The sequence below is a fragment of the Pantherophis guttatus genome, chromosome 1 (genome assembly GCF_059756535.1).
Source record: "Pantherophis guttatus breed Tessera chromosome 1, ASM5975653v1, whole genome shotgun sequence".
NCBI classification, from domain to species: domain Eukaryota; kingdom Metazoa; phylum Chordata; class Lepidosauria; order Squamata; family Colubridae; genus Pantherophis; species Pantherophis guttatus.
In genome coordinates, this window is record NC_142063.1 from 157,733,326 (window position 1) to 157,757,292 (window position 23,967).

General features: G+C 40.5%; 1 protein-coding gene across 1 annotated transcript in view; it reads right to left on the reverse strand.

Moving 5' to 3' along the window:
* The window catches only part of ZNF385B (zinc finger protein 385B), a 267,317-nt gene that overhangs the window by 207,481 nt on the left and 35,869 nt on the right, over positions 1-23,967 (reverse strand). The window contains exons 2-3 of the mRNA XM_034428666.3: positions 4,013-4,049; positions 105-401 (exon numbers count right to left, since the gene is read on the reverse strand). Of these exons, the coding sequence (XP_034284557.1) occupies positions 105-399 (295 nt within the window). The 5' untranslated portion in view covers positions 400-401; positions 4,013-4,049. The remainder of the gene's footprint in view (positions 1-104; positions 402-4,012; positions 4,050-23,967) is intronic.

Sequence of the window (23,967 nt, forward strand, 5' to 3'; positions counted from 1 at the left end):
GAGACCAGGCAAAACACTGCAACTTTCAATATTTTTGACCCTTGAAACATAAAGGGATGGTAGGTGTTTATGTAAGTATCAAACAACAACAATAATAGTACCACCTGTGCTGGAACTTGCAAATAAATTGCTTGCATTTGTAGGTATCTTCCCATTATTCAGCTGTTTTACTCTTTTCAGATGAGACTTTCCATGGTAATGAAGCTGAGCTTGTGCTGCTGAGTTCAGCTGAATATTGCACACATCACAAAAGGAAAATATCATCTTCTTTTTCTCTTTACTTAATCGATAGTCTGGCCTATCATATCTCTGTCCTTTATCTTCAAAGTCCCTTCGAACTGCTGATGGATTCATACTTTTATCTCCAGCCATGTGGTCAGGACATATTGGATGCTTCATGTCTACAAAAATGAAGAAGGGGATGGTGGGGGAAGAGAGAAAGAGAGAAAATATTGAGGCTGAAAACTAAATAAAGTAGTATCATTTTAGCCAGTGTTTGAATCAGCATTTTCAGAAGACATTGCTTTATTATATGCTGCACACTAAAGGATTCAATTTGGCTAATAATCAAAATAAAAATTATACAGCTTCCCTGTTAACAGTTCTGCAGTGACTGCTGTTCATGCAGAAATATAAAGGCTTATGACATAAGCTATAGCTCACCAGTAAACAAAAAATAATTCACATTTTTGCAAAGTACAGTCATCATTATCTTCTTTCTGCAATTATCTTTCAGATGGAAATTTCTTTTTTTATTAGTATGAAAATATAATATAATGGTCCAATTTCTTTTAATTCTCGTTGTCTTTTTTCTTTTAAATATGGATATACTGTTTCCCCAAAAATAAGCCCTGTCCTAAAAACAAGCCCTATCTCAAAATAAGCCCTATTTAAGAGCCTGTGCATTCCGGCCATCCATTCCATCTGGCTGCTCGCTGTGCCACAACCATAAGGGGAGGAGCTGCCCCACGCGCCCCACACCACCTTATCTCAGGACCCCCTGCAGCCAGGCCATCCAGCAGGATCCCACGTGGCTGCCGCCCTACTTCTTCTGCTTGCTCGCGGCTGCACGGAGCAGGAAGCTGAGCAGCGTGCTGGTGCCACATTCGTGAGATGAGCCAGGTATCGGGGTTTGGGGGGGCCTGGCTGTGGGGGGCCTGAGGTAAGCCGGTGAGGGCTCCATGTCTCCACCTCACAGCAGCGGCACTATCACACTGTGCGGTGTCTGAGAAGACATGGGCCTCCCATGTATTCTTAAAGTACATGGAAAAAAAATAAGATATCCCTGAAAATAAGCCCTAGTGGTTATTTTGGGGCCCGTTTTTCAGGGAAGCACAGGTACATAACAATTGACTATAATGGAAAAATGATAGAAACATTAATTCCCTTTTTCTAATTCATTGTCATTTTATAAATATTCCTCTATAGAAATAAACACATATAAAATTACATACAACATTACTACCAACCGTTGCAAACTATGCAAGCATCATTTAAATTTCAGGACTAAGTCCTATATATTATATGGATATCTATGACCAGCTGTCAAAAATGTTTCCTTTGACTTTAATGCAGCATAGGATTTTTCCTGGTTGCTGATATTGCATTAAATTGTCAAGATAAAATGAAGGAAGTAGAGGGATCTGGGGAGGCTGCAAGTTGAAGGAAGAAATAGATAACAAGAAAAACAATTAATAGCACCAGCAGCTTCTACTCCTTTAAAATATTAAGTATGCTTAAAAACCCAACTCAAAATTATGACAACAGGTTTCTGCTTCTACAATATTTTTTACTGTCTTCAAAATCAGCTCATAAGCAGGAAACCTCTAAAGCAGATTCTGTCAATATGAGGGATACTAAAGGAGGGAAACTGTTTCTTCCAATTACTAGTTATGCTGATGGAAACATTCTAATGGATTTAATCTAGCCAGTAGAACATTTTGAACATTCAAAATGTTAATTTTTCCTAATGTAATTGTTCAAAAATTTATTTGCTTTTTCCTACCTAAACAGAAATTCTTGCAAATCTCTTTCTTGAAATTCTCAATTGCTTTTAAATGGGAATGCATTGCAAGAGTGTACAGTATGATTTTTCCTTAGTGGTTTAATGTAGTCCTAAGCATATAAGGAAACCTTGTAATGATGATAACAATGCTAGACAGGTAGTGGGATTACATGAGGTCTATTTTGAGAAATGAATATTTGTTAAAAGATGTGAAAATGTCCGTGTATAAAGTCACACTACTGCCCACTTTGTAACATGGAAATGAAACTTAATATGCCAGGGAAAATAATTTTAATGTAGTGGGAATGCTGTAAGGTACATTAAGAATTGCAGTAAAACAAGAGATGGGTCAAGAAAGGTTATGAATGAATCCCAGAATTATGAGATTGGAAGGGATCTTGAAGATATTCTAGTCCAACCCTTACCCATGACAGAGATTGTCAGACAATTGGCTGTCTAACCTTTGCTTTAAAACTTGAAAACTTCCCATGACAGAAGAGACTGTACCACTGTTTAATAGCTCTTCCACTCAGAAAGTCCTCCTTACTTCAAGTTTGTATCTACCTCTGTAAACCTTTCACCCTCTGGGTCTTCTCCTACCCTTAGTGCTACAGGCAACAAATCTACACTCCCTTCCCTGTGAAAACTTTCAGGAGACTACTATGATGGCTCCCTTTAGCTTTCTCTTCTTTTGGCTAAACATATCCAACTTTTTTAGTTGTTCTGCATAGGATTTAGTCTCCAAATCTCTCATCATCTTTGTTCTTCTTGGAAATCTTTCTAGGTTCTTAGCATCATTCTTATATTGTGACAACCAGAACTGGACATAGTATTGTAGATGCAGCCTGACTAGTACCACATAGAGCAGAATTAATTACTACCTATGATCTTGATATGATATATGTTGATGGAACCAAATACTGTATTGACTTTTTTCACAGCGGAAACATATTTTGGGATCAGACTTAATTTGTGGTTTACCCACATGCTCATATCTTTCTTGTAAGTACTACTGTTGAGCCAGGTACTGCCTATCCTATACCTGTGCACTTCTTACTACAGAACTACATACTGCAAGATAGGGCCAATGTTCAAGAGTGTTAAGATCCTTTTGAACCTAGAACCATTTTGATGTGTTAGCAATCCTCCCCACTTTTATTTGTCTGCAGAACTGATGGCCAGCCCTTCTATACACTCATCTAAGTCATTTATAAAACAAGTAAAGCATATAAGAAGTGTCTCTTTATTAAACTAGTGGCAAAACCAAACAGAGAAGTAATAAATAGAAAGTACAACTAGATGCTAAAATAAGAACAAATCTATAAAATTAACTTTAAAAGATGGGTGTCCACCGGGTAACAGTGATGTCACCAGCTAATCCTTTCAACTCAGAAGTGCCTTAAATGGTGCCTCGAACACTGCAGGCTACTTCAGCTGACTGCTAGCTGCAGTTTGGCAGTTCAAATCTCACCAACTCAAGCTTGACTCAGCCTTCCATCCTTCTGAGGTTGGTAAAATGAGGACCCAGATTTTGGGGGCGAAATGCTGACTCTGTAAAACCGCTTAGAAAGGGCTGTAAAAGCACTATGAAGCAGTATATAAGTCTAAATGCTATTGCTATTGCTGAAGTCTTTTGTTTGGGAATTTGGGCCATTCAAAACTTGTTAGTTTTTTTTAATAAGGGATTGCTCAGCGCCTTTATAGTGTTGTGAAGACATTACAAATCTAATACTCCGTATCTGACACTAAACAAATTTTATGCATCTTCCCTGATAACCTATGTTATCATTTCATGAGAAATAACCAGATCTATAGAGAACATGGTTTGAACCATCCAGGATAACAAGTTCTACTGGGTTAGCACATTGCTATTGAGTAGGATATGCAGAATGCCTTTTGTGCACAAAGTCCAACAATGCTGACAGCATCACTTGAGGGCTTCTTATTTTCCTCAAGGAAGTGGTGAAAATATTTCTTATGTTATATATAAAGGGTATGATTCTTTACCTTGTTAGATAGCAGATGGCTTCAGACAGCAGGAATATTGCATGGACAGAAAAAGATTAAAATTTAGAAAAGTTATAATTTTTATTAGAAACTGTTCACGAAACTGATGCTTACATAAACAATAATACAGATATTCTTTTATTTTAAAGTTATGATTAAAAAGCAGCCTTTCTCCCCTCCCCCAATGGTTTGTAATACTGGAGTCTGGAAAGGGCTGCCTCTGCTTTTCAGAAGCAAATTTATGACTTCTGTGGTACTTCTTTACTTAATAGGCATTATGCACAAAAACAGCCTTCCTCCTACAATGTAAATTATTGACAGAATTTTACATTGGATTTTTTAGAAAGGATTTGAATCTCATCCCAGCAAGCATTTGAGCTTCAGAAAATCAACAGAGATTTTTGATTCCTATATATCAGTGATGGCTAACCTTTTCCGGACCGAGTGCCAAAAGAGTGCAAATGCAAATGCACATGTGCATGCCCAAACCCCCAAAATGCAATGCACCCCACCCCCCATGCATGAACCTAAAATCTCTTTTAAAGATCTGGCAACTGACAACTATAACATTAACTTGCCAGTGTTGTTTAGGTGCCTGCATGTGAAATAGCAACTTCTTCACATGGAGATGGAGATGATATTCTTTTTCAATGGTGACCCACAGATAATTGAACAGTCTCCTCAATCTACTTTAAGCAAAGTTATTTTAAATAGCAAGTGTTGTGCCTAAAGATGTTTCATTATTTGTGTTTTTGTACTGGTTGTTTTTTGCTACATTTTTAAGTATGTTATTGTTCTTAGCCCACTAATTGAAAGCCTGGAAAAGTGTATAAAAGATGAAAGATAAACCCATTAACAAATTGTGGTACAAGGCTTTAATTGTCAAGGCGTAGATAAAATTAAAAGCTAGGGGGAGGAGAAGACAGACACAGGAGTTAGAAAGATGACAAATGTTTTCAAACCATCTGAATGTTTGGAGAATGAGGCTTTTTCCACAGAGGAAAAAATGTCAGATTTAGCTGAAGAAGGGTAGAGAGTATATATAAAAGAAGCATCATTAAAAACAAATAATCCCTCAAACCTTGTTGATTCCTTGTTGTTTTGCATCTGAAACCTAGAAACTTTTATTCAGCGTATTCTAAAAAATACGCAGGCCTTTAAGGAAATACAGATAGTTCAACTCTAGCCTTGTAAAACTGAGCAGAAAGTTTTAGAGCTTGCAATTATTAAATTGTCTGTAATTTTTGTATTTATTGAGTATAGAACGAACATGTACAGAAAAAAGTAAGAGAAATTTAATGGCTTAGTTGAAGTTCTGCTCTATTACATTGCTATTCTGTTGATAAAACAAACACTTTGACCAGATGGAGCACAAATGAACATTTGTCACGTGCAAACAAATGTTAAGTATACAGGAAGTCCTCGACTTACGACCACAACTGAGCCCAAATTTTTTATTTCTAAGTGAGACAGTTGTTAATTGAGTTTTATCTCATTTTATAACCTTTTTTGCCACAGTTCTTAAGTTAGTAACACAGTTGCTAAATGAATTTGGCAACTAACTCTGCTTGTCAGAAGTTCGCAAAAGTTGATCACATGATCCTGGGACACTGCAACTGTCATAAATGAGTCAGTTGCCAAGCATTTGGATTTTGATCATGTGACCATAGAGATGCTGCAATGGTTGTAAATGTGAAAAACATTCATAAGTCCCTTTTTTCAGTGCTGTTGCTGTTGTTGGTCATTCAAACTGTTGTAAATCAAGGACTATCTGTACCACCCTACAAATGACTTATACCAGAATACAAAATGTAACCAAGTAATGAAACAATTAATACTAAAAATGAAAAATGTCTACATTTGATGGCTCCTGAATTTTACGTTCAAACTAGATCAGAGATGGTCAACTTTCTGGGCATGGCATCTCAAAAAATTCAGAAAATTTCTCTCTCAATTGATTCTTCATTTATTTCCTGATAGTCTTCTCTATTCTTATCTGTCAGGATGTCAGGCAGGCCATTCAACTGAAAATACACTTTCTGAAATTCTGAGCAATATTTTTTGTTGTCATTCCCAACACTTCTGGTGGCTAAGTCTCATATCATATCTTTTGGATCTGACAGCCTTGTTTAATACATTTGACATCCTATATTACTGGTTCATTTATGAACCCTGGGATATAATTTGATGCATTCAAATATTTTTTGTTCTCTTGTTACACTGCAGTATTTCATGATGGATAAATTCCTGTGAATTTCCTCTTATTGCTTGTATCCTCACTCCAGAGTTATTTCAGATACAATAATCCTAGTGAAGAGGCCGGAGGTATTTTATGAAACAGCCACACAATCCTGGAAAAAACATGCAGTTGTTGTTATGACTGGCAGAGAGATATTTTGCTATGCTTTCATATGCCAACAAAGCTTTATTCCAGAAATTTGCAACTATGTCACTTATTTGTCCCCAGCAACTACCTTGAGAAGTATACTCTTTCTTTTTTTTTTAACAAATTTTATTGGTTTTTTTCTTTTCTCCTCTCCCACCTTCACCCACATCTTTCCTTTTTTTTTTTGAACAGAGTGTTGGTCGTTTCTTATCTTATACAATTAGTCAAATTCAAATATATTTTACTCAATTACAATTTTTGTCAATATCGTCTTCCCCCCTTTCCTTTTTTTTTTTTTTGAATATACCTCAGTATTTCTATACTTGCATACATATACACCTTCTTCATTTATCCCTAAATTCTAACTTTACTATTTGTGCATATTTATCCTCTTTTATTCTTAAACAATTCATTCTTTTTTTTAATATTGCTTAATGCATTGTAAGCCGCCCTGAGTCTCCGGAGAAGGGCGGCATATAAATCAAATAAAAAAAACAACCCTAACCTCTCCCTCTTGTCCTTCCAACTTTCTTTCCCCACCTCCTTCTTCTCTTCTCTACTTCCCCTTCTCCTCCTCTCTTCCCCCCGTTTTATCTTCTCTCCTACTCTGCTTTTCCTTCCCTTCCTTCCTTCCTACTCTTCCATCCCTCTCTCTCCTTCTTCCTCCCTTCCAATTCCTTCATCTCTCTAAACGCTTTATTCATTTTCAATTTAATGTTTTCCACTGTGGAATTCAGGCAACCCCGATCCCGCATCTTTTTAATTATTAACCATATATTTCATCTTGTTCTCTTCTTTCCTTCAAATCTTTACTCAAACAATTTTCTAATCTCTTATCTTTTTTACTTTTACCAATATATTTTTTCTGCTTTGCTTCTTGCAGTATAACATTTAAATCATTTTCATCATTTCAATTTCATTCAGTTTTACATTCAATTTCAATCATTAAATATATTTCTCAAAGCTTCTTAACAATATATTTCCACTTATTCAAGTATATATTTATAAAGCGCATCTTAAACCTTTCTCATTTTACCCAATCCGATTAGTTCTTAAAATTCTTAATTTGTCTTCTTTTCTCTTTTTGATTGTGTTTCAAATATATAGTTAGAAATATTCCAAATATTACATTTCCCCCAACTAATTTATTCATGTTTGTTAAAACTTATCATTCTATAAACCTCCAATATTATTGAGCATGTGACATTTATTACAGTTTTCCCTTTGTTTCTACTTTTCTTTTCCTTTTTCGTATCTTTTCATTATTAATATTTTGTATCTTAAAATCGTGAAGTCTTTGCCCTTTATTTCCCATTATTTTCCATCCCTTTTTCTTCTTTCTTATATTTCCACTGTAAATCCCAGTGTAATCATTTGTATTTTTAATATTTTTTCTTCTTCTCCTCCACCCTCTTTTCCTTCTTTGCCCTTTGTTTTCCCTTCTTCTTCCTTTCTTTTGTATTTTAAAATTCTGCACTCTCCTATTCTGCCCTATATTTCCCATTGTTTCTCCTTTCTCTTTCCTTTTTTGTGTCTTTTCATTGTTAACCTCAGTATACTTTAAATATACTTTACTGTACTTTAAAATCATAAAATCTTTTATTTTGTCCTTTATTTCTTATTATTTTCCATCTCTTTTCCCTCTTTCTTATCTTTTCACTGTTAATCTCAGTGTAATCATTTAAGATTTTTATATTTTCCCTGTTCCACCCTCTTTTCTTTCTTTGTTTCTTTTCTTTTTGTCCATACTTAATATTACAATTGTTTAATTTTCCATAGTCAGTCTCTTTGTCTTTGTCTTCATTATCCATCTCTCTTTCTTGTTTCTCATTAGTTATTTCCTTTTCATCTTCAGTGCATTCTAGCTCTGTCTTTGCCTCCTCAGATTTCGATTTTCCATGCAAATTTATAATCATTTCCTTTATTTCCAAACACATTGTTTTTATCAGTTCATTAAGTTCCTGTTCCATTTTATTCTTTCCGTGTTGAATTATTTCAGTTTTAAGTCGCATTAAGGTCCCTCTTTTATAATCATCAAAGTCTATCCTCTTATAGGCAAAACGTATCCTCCTTAGTTCTCGCCAGTTATCTTTTTAAAAGTTCAAGGTTTTATTTTTTCCCCCCTCATTTCTTCAAAGGTTTTCTCAAAGTAAACAATTCCATGTCATGCTCTTCCTTCTCCTCCAAATGTCTCTCTATAATCCACAATTCCACTTGACTAATTAACAAATCGCTATTTTACTTGTAATCCACATCCATTTTTACCGAGTCATAAAAGAGAAAAAAGCCAGTTTTCACATCTTCTTTCACCTTTATATATCACCAATCAATTTATAATTCAATCCAAATTAAATCCAAGTTCCAGATTTACATTTCCATTTATCAATCACTTTTAATTCTTTATTCTTTATTTGGGTTCTTCTATAGCACGCTTGTCATTCTCACTTTCTCTTTCCATCCACTATCTCCCCCCGTCGCTATTTAGCTGCAATTTCCATGCCGGGGTAATTTTAGTAATAGCTTAATAGTTAAAAATATTTAGAATTTTCTTTTTATTGTCTGTGGGTTGGCTAATCACTCACCCAACACCAGCACTCTGTCCAAATCTTCCCTCCTGCACATTGCTTGCTCCAGAGGCTCCAGCTTCATGGCGATTCACTCTGATCACCGCCCCCCCATCACCGGCTCAGAGAGAGTTTCTCGGGCTATCCAAGGGACTTGCCTGTCCCTCTTTAGACACCGAGCTGCCTCTCTTTCTTCACTGTCCCTACAGGACAGCTTCAGTCCGAAGACACACACACACCCCCGGTGTTGGTTCGTCTGGCTGGTTTTTGCCAAGCTCATCAAAGCCCGGCATTTTCCCAGCCAGTCACGCCACACCGCTTCCGGATTCTTCAAATGTATACTCTTTCTAGATCTGGATATTTCATTTAGCCTTTAGGCTAATCACCATATGTAGACTGATCTATTTATTTACCATTGTAACCTGTAATTACAAAATATTAAGTAGTGATATATTAAAATTACAATCTTTTATCTCATGAAAAAATAATTGTGGCATTGTTTAACAATTGCATGAAGAGTTTACACTGCCCTTGTCTTAAATATAAAAAGCTACTATTGCACTTTACAAAAATAGAAATATGATGCTCCACCTTGGAAGTATAACAAAGCAACAAGACAGCTGCAGAAGGCTATCATTTGTTTTGTACCAAGACTCATGGAAGAATAACCATTTCTGTGCAGAACTCACATAGCTTTTAAATTTTTTATTCTTTTCATTTCATCTTTTTACTTTCTATAAGATGGCCAGAGTTGCCTTATCTGTGAGAGAGAGCATATATATTTAACAAGTAATAATGCTGAAAAACCGTTCAGAAATAATTGTGAAATGATCCCAGTAGGATGATACTTGAAGGGACTTGATAAGATATAACTGGGAGGTTGGGGATGGGAGTCTCCTAAAAGCCAACATCTGAATAAAAATCACAGTCATGCCTTCCCCTTTCCCACAGGAACAAGTTTATAACATTTGTTATAGTATTAGTATATGCAGGTATAACAAGTACAATCTGAAGTTTTCAAAGCAGAATATACAGGAGCATAGAGATGACCTGGGAGAAGATACAATATGCAACAACCATTAGTAAAAGATAAACTTAGCCTGGAAAAACAAGAAGTAGCTTAGAGTAGCTGTATCTGTCCAATAACCCTATTTTTAATGTCACATTCTCATTCACATTGCCTTCAAGTCATCCTAAACCCAAGCTAAGTCAGTTTAAAGGCAAATTAAATTGTCCCAGTGTTAAAACAGGGTTTTTCAGATTCTCTTCTTAACTTTTGCTGCGAATATAATCTAGCATGCTTCATGAAAAATGTGGTCATTGATACAGTCATGGCCAACTTCAGATTACAAGGGCACACCTTGGGTTGCTGGGAACTGTTTTGGCTTGGGCTGCAGAAAAGATTGAAGATCTAGTTTCTGCAAAATCATCTGCCTACGTAACACCTGGCAATTTTTTGCCAGCATATGGACTGTTAGTCAGCATAGTTAACATGGCCATCTGGAGACAACTGTACGCAATTTATTAAGTAGCCACATAAGGCTGGAAAAAGATGCATTTGTTTTAGTGAATCAAAAGAACATGCTCTTCACATGCTACTACAAATTCTTAAAAGGAAACAGACTTGTGGCTTGAACTCCAATGGCTTTTACATTCCCAAAAATCATTTTCAGAGTGATTTATCCTTTAGTTGTTTCAGCAGGTCTGTGTAAACCAATGCACCCTATCAGCAATGGAGGGAGGAACCGGAAGCGACATGGCGAGACTGGCTGGAAAGTAGCGGACTCTGACGAGTATGGCAAAAATCCAGCCAGACAAACTGCTGTCGGGGAGGTCTTCAGACCAGAAATGTCTTGTAGAGATGGTGAAGCAGGAGAGGCATCTCGGATGACTAGGAGGAACAGGCAAGTTCCTTGGGAAGTCGGAGAAAACTTTTCGATCCTGCGGCAGGGGTGGCGACCATTGCGACCATCAAGAAGCTGGGGCAACCAGACTAAGAATTGTGCAGGAGCAAGATTTTGGACAGAGTATTGGTACCGGGTGAGTGATTGGCCAACTCACAGATAATAAAGAAACAACTTGAAATCTTTGAAAAGAGTCCCGGCGTGGAAATAACAGCTAATTAGCGCTGGGGAATGTTAATAGAGGGAGAAGAACAAAGTGGAAGTAAAAACACTAAAGCTCAAAACGGAATTTGATATTTGGATTTGGAAATTGGATTTGGAGAGCTTAAAAGTATTACAAGAAAAAGAAACCCGGAAAAAAAAATAGTAAAGAATTGGATATAATTTTTAAGAAAAACTTTCAACCTTAAAGGAAGAATAAAGAAAGACTCTAAACAAAAAAAGCCCTGTAAAGATATTTTAATTGGATTTGAATTGGACTGCAAAATTTGGATTTGGAATATATAAAAATTAAGAGAAAGAAGAAATCAGAGAAATATTAGATAAGTGGATTTAATACACAAATTGGATACTTAATTAAGTCGTTAATTTGAAACTTGTGGATTGAAGAGAGACATTTACTGGTGGAAAAAAGTACTACACTGAACATTTTGAAATCTGGAAAAAAAATAGAGTGACCTTGATCAACGAGCTGTGTGCAATTCTAAGGAGGATTTGTTTTTCTTTTCAACTCTTTGACTTTGATAATTAAAAGAGGTGACAAACAATTTTTTTTTAAGTTGAACTAAAACTTAAGCAGAATGGCAAAATGTGGCAGGAATTAATTGAGCTGGTTAAAAGGGTACGTGTATCATTCGACATGGACAGAAAGAAATCAAGAATTTTGTCAGAACATATTCAACTGGAGAAACAGCCTATGAACGAGAAACAAGGAAACAGCACTGAAGATAAAAATATTGATGAACAATTAAATAATAATGAAAAAAAGAGAGAGATCAGGAGGGCACAACCAACAAAAAAGAAAATTAAGAGAAGGAAAAAAGAGAGGAAAAGATTAGAGGAAAACATTTTTAATGATTACACTGGGATAAACAATGGTAAAAGTAGAGAAGGTAATGAGAAACAACAGAAACAAAAAAAAGGGAAGAGATTAGAGACAAAAATTTAAATGATTACACTGGGATTAATAGTGGAGAAAAAGAGAAGGGGAAAAGAGAAAAGGGAAATAGATCAGATGGGAATATAGGACAAAATAAGCGAGAAATGGATTTAAAAGTTAAAGGAAGGAAACAGAATATGATATATAAGTATGGTAATAATGGTATTATGATTATTATTGGTGAATGTAATATTTGAATAATTTGAAATTTATTTCTTAATATGAATGCTAGAAGGTAGAAAAATAATGGTTGTGAAATATAAAATGATATATACTATTATGTATAGATTTTAATGAATTGTATTAATAGTATTTATGATTGGAAATGATGTTAAATTTTGAATATAATGATTTATTTAGAAAAAGAAATTTAAATGAAATGGAAATAGAAGATAGGTTTAATTAAATGTAAAATGATAATGTGAAATTATTTACTTAGAGGGGAAGATGATTGGAAATGTTGATATAAATTGTGAAATACAAAATGGATTACGTAGAAGGGATTTATTTAGAAGATGAAATGGAAACTCAAATGAAATGGAATAAGATATTTTTACTTTAAAAAGATGATGTGGAAAATAAAATTGAAGAAATATATTGTTAAAAGGGTAAAATGATTAATAAGGCAATAAGATATGATACTCTGGTCCACTTTTAGAAAATAATGGATATTTAGAAATAAGTGTGAAATATTAAAATGATTGTGTGTAAACTAAAGGGTTTCAATAGAATAAAGAAATAATGAAAAATATATGTGAAAGGGAGAAATAAAAGAATGAAATAAAAGAAAACTAAGCTTAGGAGGTTAGGGCGTATGATAATACTGATTATACATTAAACATAAAATAGAGATGAAAAAGGGAAATGTTGAAAAGGAATATAATGGCAGAAATTGAATTATATAAATTAAATTTGGGAAAATAAGATGTATGAATTTTGACCCGGTCAATACTGTATTCAGAAAAAAATGTATTGTATGTTTGTTTGTCTTTAAAAAATAAAAATAAATTATATATATAAAAAAACCAATGGAGGAAGAATGTGGTGAATGTTATTGATGGAGGGGGGGCGGGCAGTAGAGCAGAGATTGGAGGAAAAGAGGCAGGTGCGGAGAGTTGAAACAGAGGCAAGCACAGTAGGGAAGGAGAACGTGAGGTCCTTGGCATGCTATAGCATGGCGTCAGCCTAATAACTGCAACCAGAATACCAGAATTGCTGTCACTAAGCAATACAATCACATGATGTTTCCCCTAATGACAATTTTGCTTAGCAATGAAAATTCTGGTTCCAATTAAGTCAGGACTACTTGTACAGCCTTTCTGAAAAAAAAAAAGTCTTGTTCTTTTTTTTTTAATGATTTTCAGGCTTAACAAACAACATCCGAAATATTTCAAGTATTTTAAAATGTGTATAATAACAACAAAAATAACAAAAGAAAAGGGACTCAGGGTCTTACCTGAGATGTTCCTTCTTTGTGGATAGTGGAAGGGTCCAAGAATGGGTTCAATGATGTCCTTTCTGCCCAGAGACTGAGTGATAAATTGAAGCCACGCCCAGGTGCCTCTCTCTCTGGCTCGTTTTCAACGAAGTCATAGCTGTGAATAAAGCCTGTGCATGCCATTAGTCGCCCTTGACTCTGGACCATATAGGTGGGTGGGTTTGGACCCTCCCACTATCCAGAGAGAAGGAACGTCTCAGGGAAGATCAACGTCCCTTCTCCAGTGCGATAGTGGGAGGGTTCAAGAATGGGATTTACCAAAGCCTACTGCTTTAAGGGCAGAAAGCCGTTTGGCCAGAGTCCCCCCTCTAGAATGCACCTTCTGTAAGACCCTTCTCCCGAAGGCTGTGTCGGCTGATACAAAGGAGTCTAACTTATAGTGCCTAATAAATGGCGAGAGGGAAACCCACATCACTGCCCTGCAAATTTTCTTGATGAAGGCTTGGGTAGCCCAAGCTGCTGTTGTGGCAGCACTCCTAGTTGAGTGCGCTGTTACCTGTCCGGGTAGTGACAGGGCATTAGATTGGTAGGCCATGGTTATGCAAGCTCTTAACCATCTGCCAATGACCAATGGGGTCACTCTCGAGCCTACAGAGGAGGGTTGGAAAATACAAAGAGGGACTCTGTTTTCCTATCCTTGGCCATCCTCCTGATGTAGATCCGGAGAGTCCTCTGTACATCTAAGGTATACCATTGTCTTTCCAGGGCATGAGAAGGCCTTGGACAAAAGTTAGGTAAGACAATCTCCTGGGCTCGATGAAACCAGGTGTTAATTTTGGGAATTAAAGATGGGTCTGAGGACCACTCTGTCTGAATGGAATATGCAGAGGATGTCTCTAACTGACAGGGCCGCTAACTCCGAAATACGCCTGGCCGATGTGATGGCCACTAAAAATACAACCTTCAGGGTCATAAAACGGAGAGTAGTAGTCCTTAGCGGCTCGAAAGGTGTCAACGTGAGTGCCTGCAGTACTGTAGGCAGATCCCAAGTGGGAAATCTATGGACCACAGGCGGACGTAAGTTAGCCACCCCTCACCGGATGATGAGATAGGGGGGTCCCGTTCTCCACCAGTCAACACCGTGAAGAGGGCCGCCACTTGCCTGCAAATGGTGTTGTGCGAGAGACCCCTGTTCAGCCCATCCTGAAGGAAGTTTAGGACCTGCGGTACTGAAGCCGCAACAGGGACAATGGTCTTCTTCAAACACCAAGTGTGAACGCCTTCCAGGTGGCATTATAAATCTGGATAGTTGATGGCCTCCTGGAGGCCTGAATAGTTTATATGACCATGGAGGAATATTTGTCCTCCCTCAAGAGATTCCCCTCAAGTGCCAGATGGTCAACTGTAGCCATTGGGGCTCCTGATGGGCCAGGGCCCTCTGGCTAAGGGAAACCTTCTCCTGAGGGGTCCTCCAGGGCCGTGACACTGATAGACTCACCAGATCTGCATACCACGGACACCTGGGTCAGTGAGGAGGCAGCAGTAGCACCTCCACCCTTTCCACTAGTACCTTCCTGATGACTGTGGGAATGAGGGGAAGGGGTGGAAAAGCATACAGAAGGCCGCTTGGCCAAGGGCTGTGCAGGGCCCAACCCTTCTGATTCCAGGGTTGGGAATCTGGTGAAGAAGCGTAGTACTTCGGCATTTGCCGGAGAGGCGAACAGGTCTACGACTGGGTGACTGAACATCTCCTGGAAGATGTCTGGATGAAGTCTCCATTCGGAATGGTCGATCGTGTTCCTGCTCAAGAAGTCCACCTGCATGTTCGTGGACCCGGCAATGTGCTCCGCCTTTAGGAAGAGGAGATGTGCCTCCGCCCAAGAACCCAGGTGACTTGCCTTGTTCATGAGCACCCTTGACTGGGTGCCCCCTTGTCGATTTATGTGGGCTTTTGCGGGCACATGTCGGTCATAATCAGGATATGATGTTCCTGAACTAGTCTCTGAAAGTGGCGGAGGGCCAGATGTACTGCCCTGAACTCCAGCCAATTTATGTTGTTGGCGAGCTCCACCGGTGACCAATGGCCCTGAACCATAAGGGTCAGCGGGTGGGTGCCCCAGCCAAAAAGGCTGGCATCTGATGTAATCACCAACCTGTTGGACTCTCAGAAGAGATGGCCCTTGGCCAGAGCCGGTGACATCCACCATCGAAGTGAGTGAAGAACTGACGATGACACTGGAATCCTGACCCGTGAATTGCTGCTCCCGGACCACTGGAATGGAAGCAGGAGCCACTGCAGGGGATGGGCATGGAGCCATGACCAGGGAACAATGGAAACGCACAAAGCCATTTTCCCCAGCAGCTGAGACAGCCACGGGCACTGTGCGCATCTCCTGCAGTTGGTTCACCACAGCCCTCAAGCTGTCCCTGCACTCTTGGGACAGATACACCTCGCTCAGGGCGGTGTCGATTACAGCCCTGAGGTGCAGAATCTGCATTGTTGGTACTAGATGCCTTTTTTTTAAATTTGCGGATTTCAAAAAAAACCCCGCAAAGCCTTAGAAGCCTTACAATGGACTTGTAAGACTCGAATTGTCGTACATACATCCTCTGTTGCTCATGATGGAGAAGAGGCCTGAATAAGGATGTCGTTGAGGTAGCACTGGAGTCTGACTGGGATGGATCTCAGGTGAGCTGCCAGTGCTGCCAGGACCTTTGTAAAGCATCTGGGAGCTGAAGCCAGCCCGAAGGGTAAGGCCCTGTACTGATAGTGACTTGTCCCGTAATGAAATCTCAGGAACCAACGATGGGCCGGCAGCATCGGCACATGGAGGTAGGCCTCCGTGAGATCGATGGAGGCCAGGAAGTCGCCCACCCATATGCCCTCCAAGATGGACTGCAGGAAGCTCATCTTGAATTTCCTGTAGACCAAATGGCTATTCAGATGTTTTAGATCCAGAATCGCTCTCCACTCCACTGAAGCCTTTTTTTTTTAAATTTGATTTATATGCTGCCCTTCTCCACAGACTCAGGGCGGTTTACAATGCGTTAAGCAATATCCTTCATACTTTTGTATATTTTATACAAAGTCAGCTTATTGCCCCCACATTCTGGGTCCTCATTTTACCTACCTTAGAAAGGATTGAAGGCTGAGTCAACCTTGAGCCTGGTGAGATTTGAACTTGCAGTAATTGCAGGCAGCTGATTTTAATAACAGTGCTTTAATCTGCTGCGCTACCAGAGCTCCTTTGGAACGGTGAACAGGATGGAATAAAGCCCCTGTCTCCTTTGGTCCTGTGGGATCAGCTCTATGGCCCAAACATCCAACAAGTGTTTGATGGCAATTTCCATGAGGCCACATTTTTCAACGTTGCTGGAGACAGGGCACCGGACAAAATGATTTGGGGGTATGGAGAGGAACTCCAGAGAGAGCCTAACCTCACCGTATTGAGTACCCAATTGTCTGTGGTGGTTTCCTCCCACTGGGGGGAGGACTGGTCTGACAGTTATTTAACTCTAAGGAATGGATGGCTTCCTCCTCCTCGAAAGGGCTGGCGGGACTGAAAGGCTTGCCTGGGTCGGTCGCGAAATCCGAACCTCTCTGGCTGTCGTTCCTGTCGCTGAGGCCCAAAGCATTGTGTGAAGCTTCCTCCTGTCTTTGTTTTCAATTAGTATTGAATCAAGGGCTTCCCCAAATAACCTAGCCCCTCTGAAAGGGGCAGAGGCCAGCCTCCACTTTGACCTGGTATCTGCCTGCCAATTGCAGAGCATAGCAGTCTCCTCGAAGTACAGAGGAGGAGAGGGCGCGGGAGGCAAATTTTGCAGCATTTAAGGTAGCGTCCACTGAAAATAGGGTGGCGGCCACCAATTTTTTCATATCTTGGTGTAGGCACGCTTCCTGTGCTGACAACTTCGCTTGCAAATGGCTGAGCCAGAGCAAGGAAGTGTGATTAAAAAATAAAGCGGCCATGGCCACCTTCACCGCCCATGCTGCAGCTTGGTAGGTCTTATAGAGGACAAGTTCTGCTTTCTTGTCCTTGGTCCTTAGGTTGTCAGCCAAATCCCCAGCCACAATAGAGGATAATGAGGTGAGGTTCGCCACTGGTTCCTCCACCATAGGCAGCTGTAAAAGTTCAGCCAGGTCCAGATCAGCATTGTAAAAATGCCTGTCATTGCCTGTTGGGGTGGGAATGGCCCCAGGATGATCCCATTGTTTCTGAATAACCTCCAGAAATAGTTTTGGAGTAGGGATTCCCTCCTTCGCTGACTTAGGCTTGTGAAAGAGGCCTTCAGCAGGGTATTGGGGAGCCACCAGTGACGTTGTCTGCATTCCCAATTTGGAGGTGGATTTAGCCTTGTGAAGTAAAGGCTTACAAAGGGCTGGAGGGAAGAGTCCAGTAAAGGCCGGAGGATCCGGCAGCATATCCTCATCCTCCAAGAGCTCCAGCTCTCTGTGCCCGTCATCATCCCAAAGGAAATCCTGACTTTCCACTGAGGGGCTGTGGCAACGATGTTCCTGATAAGACAAGACATGCCTTTCTGTGACAAGATGTCAGGGCGGTAGGTTTGCTGCAAGCCTGCAGCAATACCTTGGGAAATGGCCTGAGAAATTATAAGTCTCATATCCTGAGATATGTCAGGCCCCTGACTTTCCACTGGGCGGAGCGCTGCTGCAGTGGGTGTAAAGGTAGCGAAGGAGCTGACCTGTCAGAAAATTCCTGCCTGCCAGTTGCTAGGCAAGCAAAAGGATCCAAGTTTTTTTCATTGCTGTCAAGCTGTAAGGCAATGGAAGGAGACAACTCTCCTGCTCCCTCTAGTGGTTCCTCCAGTAGAGCTGCGCGAAGTGTTTGGAGCTGTCAAGGGAGAAGCTGGCAGCTTGACATGCTTCTTTGCAGCCCTTGATAATTGCTTTTCAAGGCTTTCAGATGCCTCTTAGCGTTCTTTTCCTCTGCGCTGGTATTTCTGGAGGACCTGAGAGCCTTAATCTTGTCAGCTGCTCTCTTAGAAGCTGACCTGGATTTAGCAGACCCTTTGCTGGCATGCTCCAGCGAAGCTGGGGAGTGACCATTAGCTCCATTTCTGTCATCGAAGGAGCTGTCTGCCATTTTGACAGCTCAGCTCTGACAAGGGAGACTAGAAAACAGGCAAGGGCTCCGCAGGAGGTCAGCCTGGCCAGCGATGGCGGGAAAAGTGGTGGCGGCTTTGTCGGTGCCTGAACTAGCCAGCACACACACCAAGGCTTCCAGAAATGTCCAAAAACACCGGCTCAAGCAGCACTGTTGAAGGCTAGCCCTGAAACGGGTGCAGCAACACCAAGTGGCTTGGAAGTTTTAAAATTGGTTCATGCAGCCCCAAAAGCCACAATGGCAACAATAGCACAATCCCAGCGCTTTCATGGGTCGGTGGCTGTGCCAGGCAGACTGGACTAGCCAGCACATTCCCACTGGCCCCAGTTGAGGGGCTGTTAGGTCAGCGGCATTGCCGGAACACCTGGAACCGAATAGCAGTGACCTAAGGTATGGAATGCAGGGCGAGAGCTCCTGCTATCTCTGCAAGTCTGCAACAGTCAGAATCAACCTAAAGACAAGTAAAGAAACCTGTTCCCAGGAAGAAGTCCAAGCTGTCCAAAGACGTCTCTCTAGGGCAAGACTGAGTTGAAAACTGGAGCCAGAAAGAGAGGCACCTGGGCGTGGCTTCAATTTATTACTCAATCTCTGGGCAGAAAGGACATCATTGAACCCATTCTTGGACCCTCCCACTATCAGATTGGAGAATATACCCATGGCTAATTAAAGTTACCTAAAATAGATATGATAGGAAAGAGTAAGTAGATTTATATTTTTATTTTAAGTATTTTTCATATTAACATGTATTCAAATTCCTACTTCAACTTATATTACAAACAATTGCATTTAGCTTATTTTGCATTAGTGGCAAAACTGTTTGATAGATGAGGAGAGATATAATTAGCACCAGCTAGTCCATGTTCGGAGAAACAAAGGTTGGCTTTTTTTAAAACCAGTTTTAAGCACTATCCTAGATCTTTTAAAAAACACAAATAAACTATGATTTTAAAATAAAGAATGACTGCAGGATGTAATAGATTACTTTTTAAAAAATCCTATATACTGCAAGTGTGTGATTTTACTACTGAACTGGTCCAAAGATGTTGTTTCTGCAATGCCTTTGGAATTATTTAACACAAAACATTAACGTGTTAAATATATATATTGAAAAGAGGGTGGAAATAGAATAAAATTCCATTTTCAATTATGCTTTGAAATGTGATCAACATTAAACAGTGAAGAGCCTCAGTGGAAATTAAAGAAAAGCCCAATCATTGCTCCCCAAAGTAGCAATAAAATTATTTAAATTGAGACTGGGAACATAAAAATACATACATCATATTCTAAAATCTCTTAAGACTGAGTTTTTAGAATGCTGATGTATTTAATTCCTGTTTCCTGTCTTCTTTCAGACTGAAGCCATGGAGGTACTACAGTTGCTAGGATTTGGGGATTTGGATTAAAGTCCATCATTATTTTTCAGTTAATACTCCCTCACAGACCAATCAGTGGTCATATGGTGTTTACCAACCCTGGATATTTAAACCCACTTGATCAGATTTTGTGCTATAATTTGTACTTCAAAATACAGATTATTTCTAATGTAGATGATCTGTGTTTTTATGAGGGCAAAGAAATCTAATCCTTACAAGTCCTAAAGCAGTTTCCTATCTTGTGGTTCTTTTGACAGATACAGGAATGTATTTTTCATCATGATCATGTTAATGATATTCTAAAGTTAGTGTCCTATCATGATGTTTCTTTACAAAACCACAATGTGAGTGTGCACTTTCGCAAATGCTGCAAGCACTACAGAATGAACTGCAGTCAAGACTCCTTTAAAATACATTTGCTTTATATTGAGTGCAATCATGTTTATTTCACATTAGGAAAATAAGTGCAATGTTCTTTCACAAAAATGAAGTTTTAAAAGCAAAATATTTTACCTCAGTCATATTTGGAGAATAAAATAACACATTAAGATCCCCAAACTTTGTGCTTATCAGTAGCCAAATTATTTTGCCACAGAGCATTTTTCAGTAATTCTAGACCAAGCATGAGAAGTAAGATATATTAAAGTGTTGCAGTACTGGAGTGGTTGCATGTTTATAGCCAAACAGTATACATTTAGGGGACTATATCTAATATAAATAGTAGGATCATGTATTGTATCCCATTTTATTGGGAAATTGAATTTCCACAATCACAAAATATAGACTGATCCAGCATAGCTAAAAAGGAAGCAATTTAAAAGAAGGGATACTGAAACAGCATTTCGCAAATGAAATTATCCAAATTATTTCAATGAATAAGACCATTTAAGGTCTGTGTTCTTCAGGGAAGAGAATTCACTCATTTTTGGGATTTTTAATGTTCTTTCTTTTCCTCTTCTGCTTGACACATGGAGGGGCAACCTGGCTCATGCTCCACTGAAGTTTGGTATTGCTTTCATTTGCTATAAAATTTTAGAGTCAATCCATTGAGAAATAGTCTTAAATCTCTGTTAGGATTAGGAAAATTAAGCAAATAGATAGATAGACAGACAGACAGATTGACAAATAGATAATAAGTAAAGGACTTGCTTAAATGGACTAACTTTATAAGGTTAAATTTCTGAAATATATTGGAAGTGACTTTTTGACCAGCATATATTCTGTTTTAAGATTTAGTTTAAATATAACATTTCTGATATCTTTATTTTAAATATACTAAAATGTCAAAAAAATAATAAAAAGTTTTGCCTTGTCCATTAAGGCTTTTATTCCCTTTTTTGGCAGCTTTGAAAATGGGCGTTGGTCCTACCTGATACGCCCTTTCTCCTCCTTGGTGGAAACGGCAGTCAGCGATGGGTAGACTCCGTCAGCTAGCCAATCAGGACCGAGTCTGCACTTTCCTTAGGCCCCACCCTTCCTTCCTGTCTCCAGTTTGTCGGCGAGGACCTCAATGCAGACTTTTGTGTCTCCAACTGAAAAGATAAAGAGTTAGTGAACCCACCCTCCCCGACATTAGGTGGGTCAGCCCCGGACAGGGAGGGGCTGACTGCCGTTTCCTCCCATGAGAGAAAGGGCGTATCAGGTAGGACCAACACCCATTCTCCTCCTTGGTGGAAACGGCAGTCAGCAATGGGACATACCAAAGCTTGATGTCCAAATGGGAGGGAAGATCCACGGCCGAACCAACCTCAGGAGGGCAGAACTTGTTGCAACACGCAGCGGCCAAAGGCAGCATCCGCTGATGCGTAGACATCCAGACGGTAGTGACGAATAAATGGTGTCGGAGTAGACCAGGTCGCAGCCTTGCAGACCTCTTCCAGTGATGCTTGAGTCGCCCATGCGGCAGAGGTGGCCACACTCCTGGTAGAATGTGCGGTCACGTGGCAAGGGACCCTCAGGGACTGCGATTCATAGGCAGATGAAATCGTGGCTCTGATGCAACGTCCCAGCGTCAGAGTGGAAATCTTGGCACCCATGGTACCAGGTTGAAATGAAACAAATAAGGCGTCCGAGCGACGAAAGGAAGCCGTGCGCGCAATGTAAACCTTCAAGGCCCTGCGCACGTCTAGAGTATACCAACTCTTTTCGAGCTGATGAACCAGCTTCATGCAGAAAGAAGGCAGAACAAGCTCTTGGGTGCGATGAAAAACAGAGTTAATTTTGGGAAGAAAAGTGGGATTTGGCTGGAGGACTACCTTATCAAGATGGAACACACACAACTCACGGCGAACCGACAGGGCGGCCATTTCAGAAATACGATGAGCGGAAGTGACTGCGACCAGGAACGCCACCTTAAGGGAGAGATAACAAAGGGACACCTCCCGGAGAGGCTCAAAGGGAGCTTTGGTAAGAGCCACCAAAACTTGTTGAGGTCCCAGGCAGGGAAACGGTGGATGACTGGCAGTCGCAGACTGGTGGCTCCTCGTAGAAACTTATGTACCAAGGGGTCCTTGGTAACGGCGGAGAGAGAGTCATAGGCTAAAAGAAATAGCCACAGCCTGACGTTTCAGGGTGGAGGGAGCGAGGCCAGCGTCAAATCCATCTTGTAGGAAGCCGATAATGTGTGCCACCAAAGGTGATGTAGGAACCACCTCCCAATTGACGCACCACAGGGAGAAGGTGCGTGGCGTAGACTCATAAATGCGGAGAGTAGATGCCCGTCGAGTGGCCTGAATGGTCAGAATGGCTCTAGGTGGAATGTTGGCCCTGGTCAACAGCTCCCGCTCAGTCTCCAGACGGTTAATTGCAACCACTGGGGTGCCGGGTGAATCAAGTCTCCTTGGAGGAGGCATATTTGGTCGTTGGGAATCCTCCAGGAAGGCGCCACTGATAGGGAGATCAGGTCCAAGAACCAAGGCCTCCTGGGCCAATGCAGGGCAATTAGGATCAGTTCTGCTTTCTCTTGTAGCAGTTTGCGTAGAACTTTGGCAATGAGGGGCAGGGGAGGGAAAGCATAGAGGATCGGGCCTTGTGGCCAGGGAACTAGGAGAGCACCTACCGCTTCCGCTCCGGGAGATGGGTACCTAGAAAAGAAACGTGGTACCTGATAATTGACGTGAGAGGCAAACAGGTCCACTGCCGGGGATCTGAAGCGAAGAGAAAGATCTCGAAAGAGCTGTGGGTGAAGACTACATTCGGCGTGGTCCACAAGATGACAACTGAGGGAATCCACCAGAACATTCGACTTCCTGGAAATATGGGACACCTGCAAGGATGCCAAGTGGTCCTCCGCCCAGAGCCCTAGGCAAAGGCCTCATAGAAAAGGGACTTTGAATGAGTACTACCCTGTCTGTTAATATGAGCCTTGGCGGAAGTATTGTCAGTACGCACAAGGACATGCTGGTCTCAAGTAAGCGGTGGAAATGAAGCAATGCGAAATAAATCGCCCGTAACTCCAGCTGGTTAATATTGAACTGCCTCTCCTGACCAGCGACCCTGGACCATGTGAGTGTCTATGTGTGCTCCCCAACCAGAGAGGCTAGCATCAGTGATGAGCACTAACCTGTGGGGCTCCCTAAACCCACTGCCCTTGGAAATGGCAGGTGAGGCCCACCACGCCAAGGAGTCCAGGACTTCAGAGGGAAGGGAGACCTTCGCTAGGGAGGTGACGGAAAGGGACCATTGAAAAGGGAGAAGAAACCATTGTAACTGTCGACTATGGAGACGGGCCCAGGGAATGATGTCAAAGGTAGACACCATTTTACCTAACAACCGGGATAGAGTGATTAGAGGAATGGAACGGTCCTTAATGCACCTAGAAGCCAGGGTAAATAAGCTGGACTGGTGTGCAGGGGAGAGGGAGACTTGAGATGAAGTGATATCTATAATAGAGCCCAGGTGTTGAATACGGGTGGATGGGGACAAGGAGCTCTTAGACCAGTTAATGAGAAACCCATGAGCTTGAAGCAACTGAACAGATGTACTAACATCGAGATGGGCTTGGAC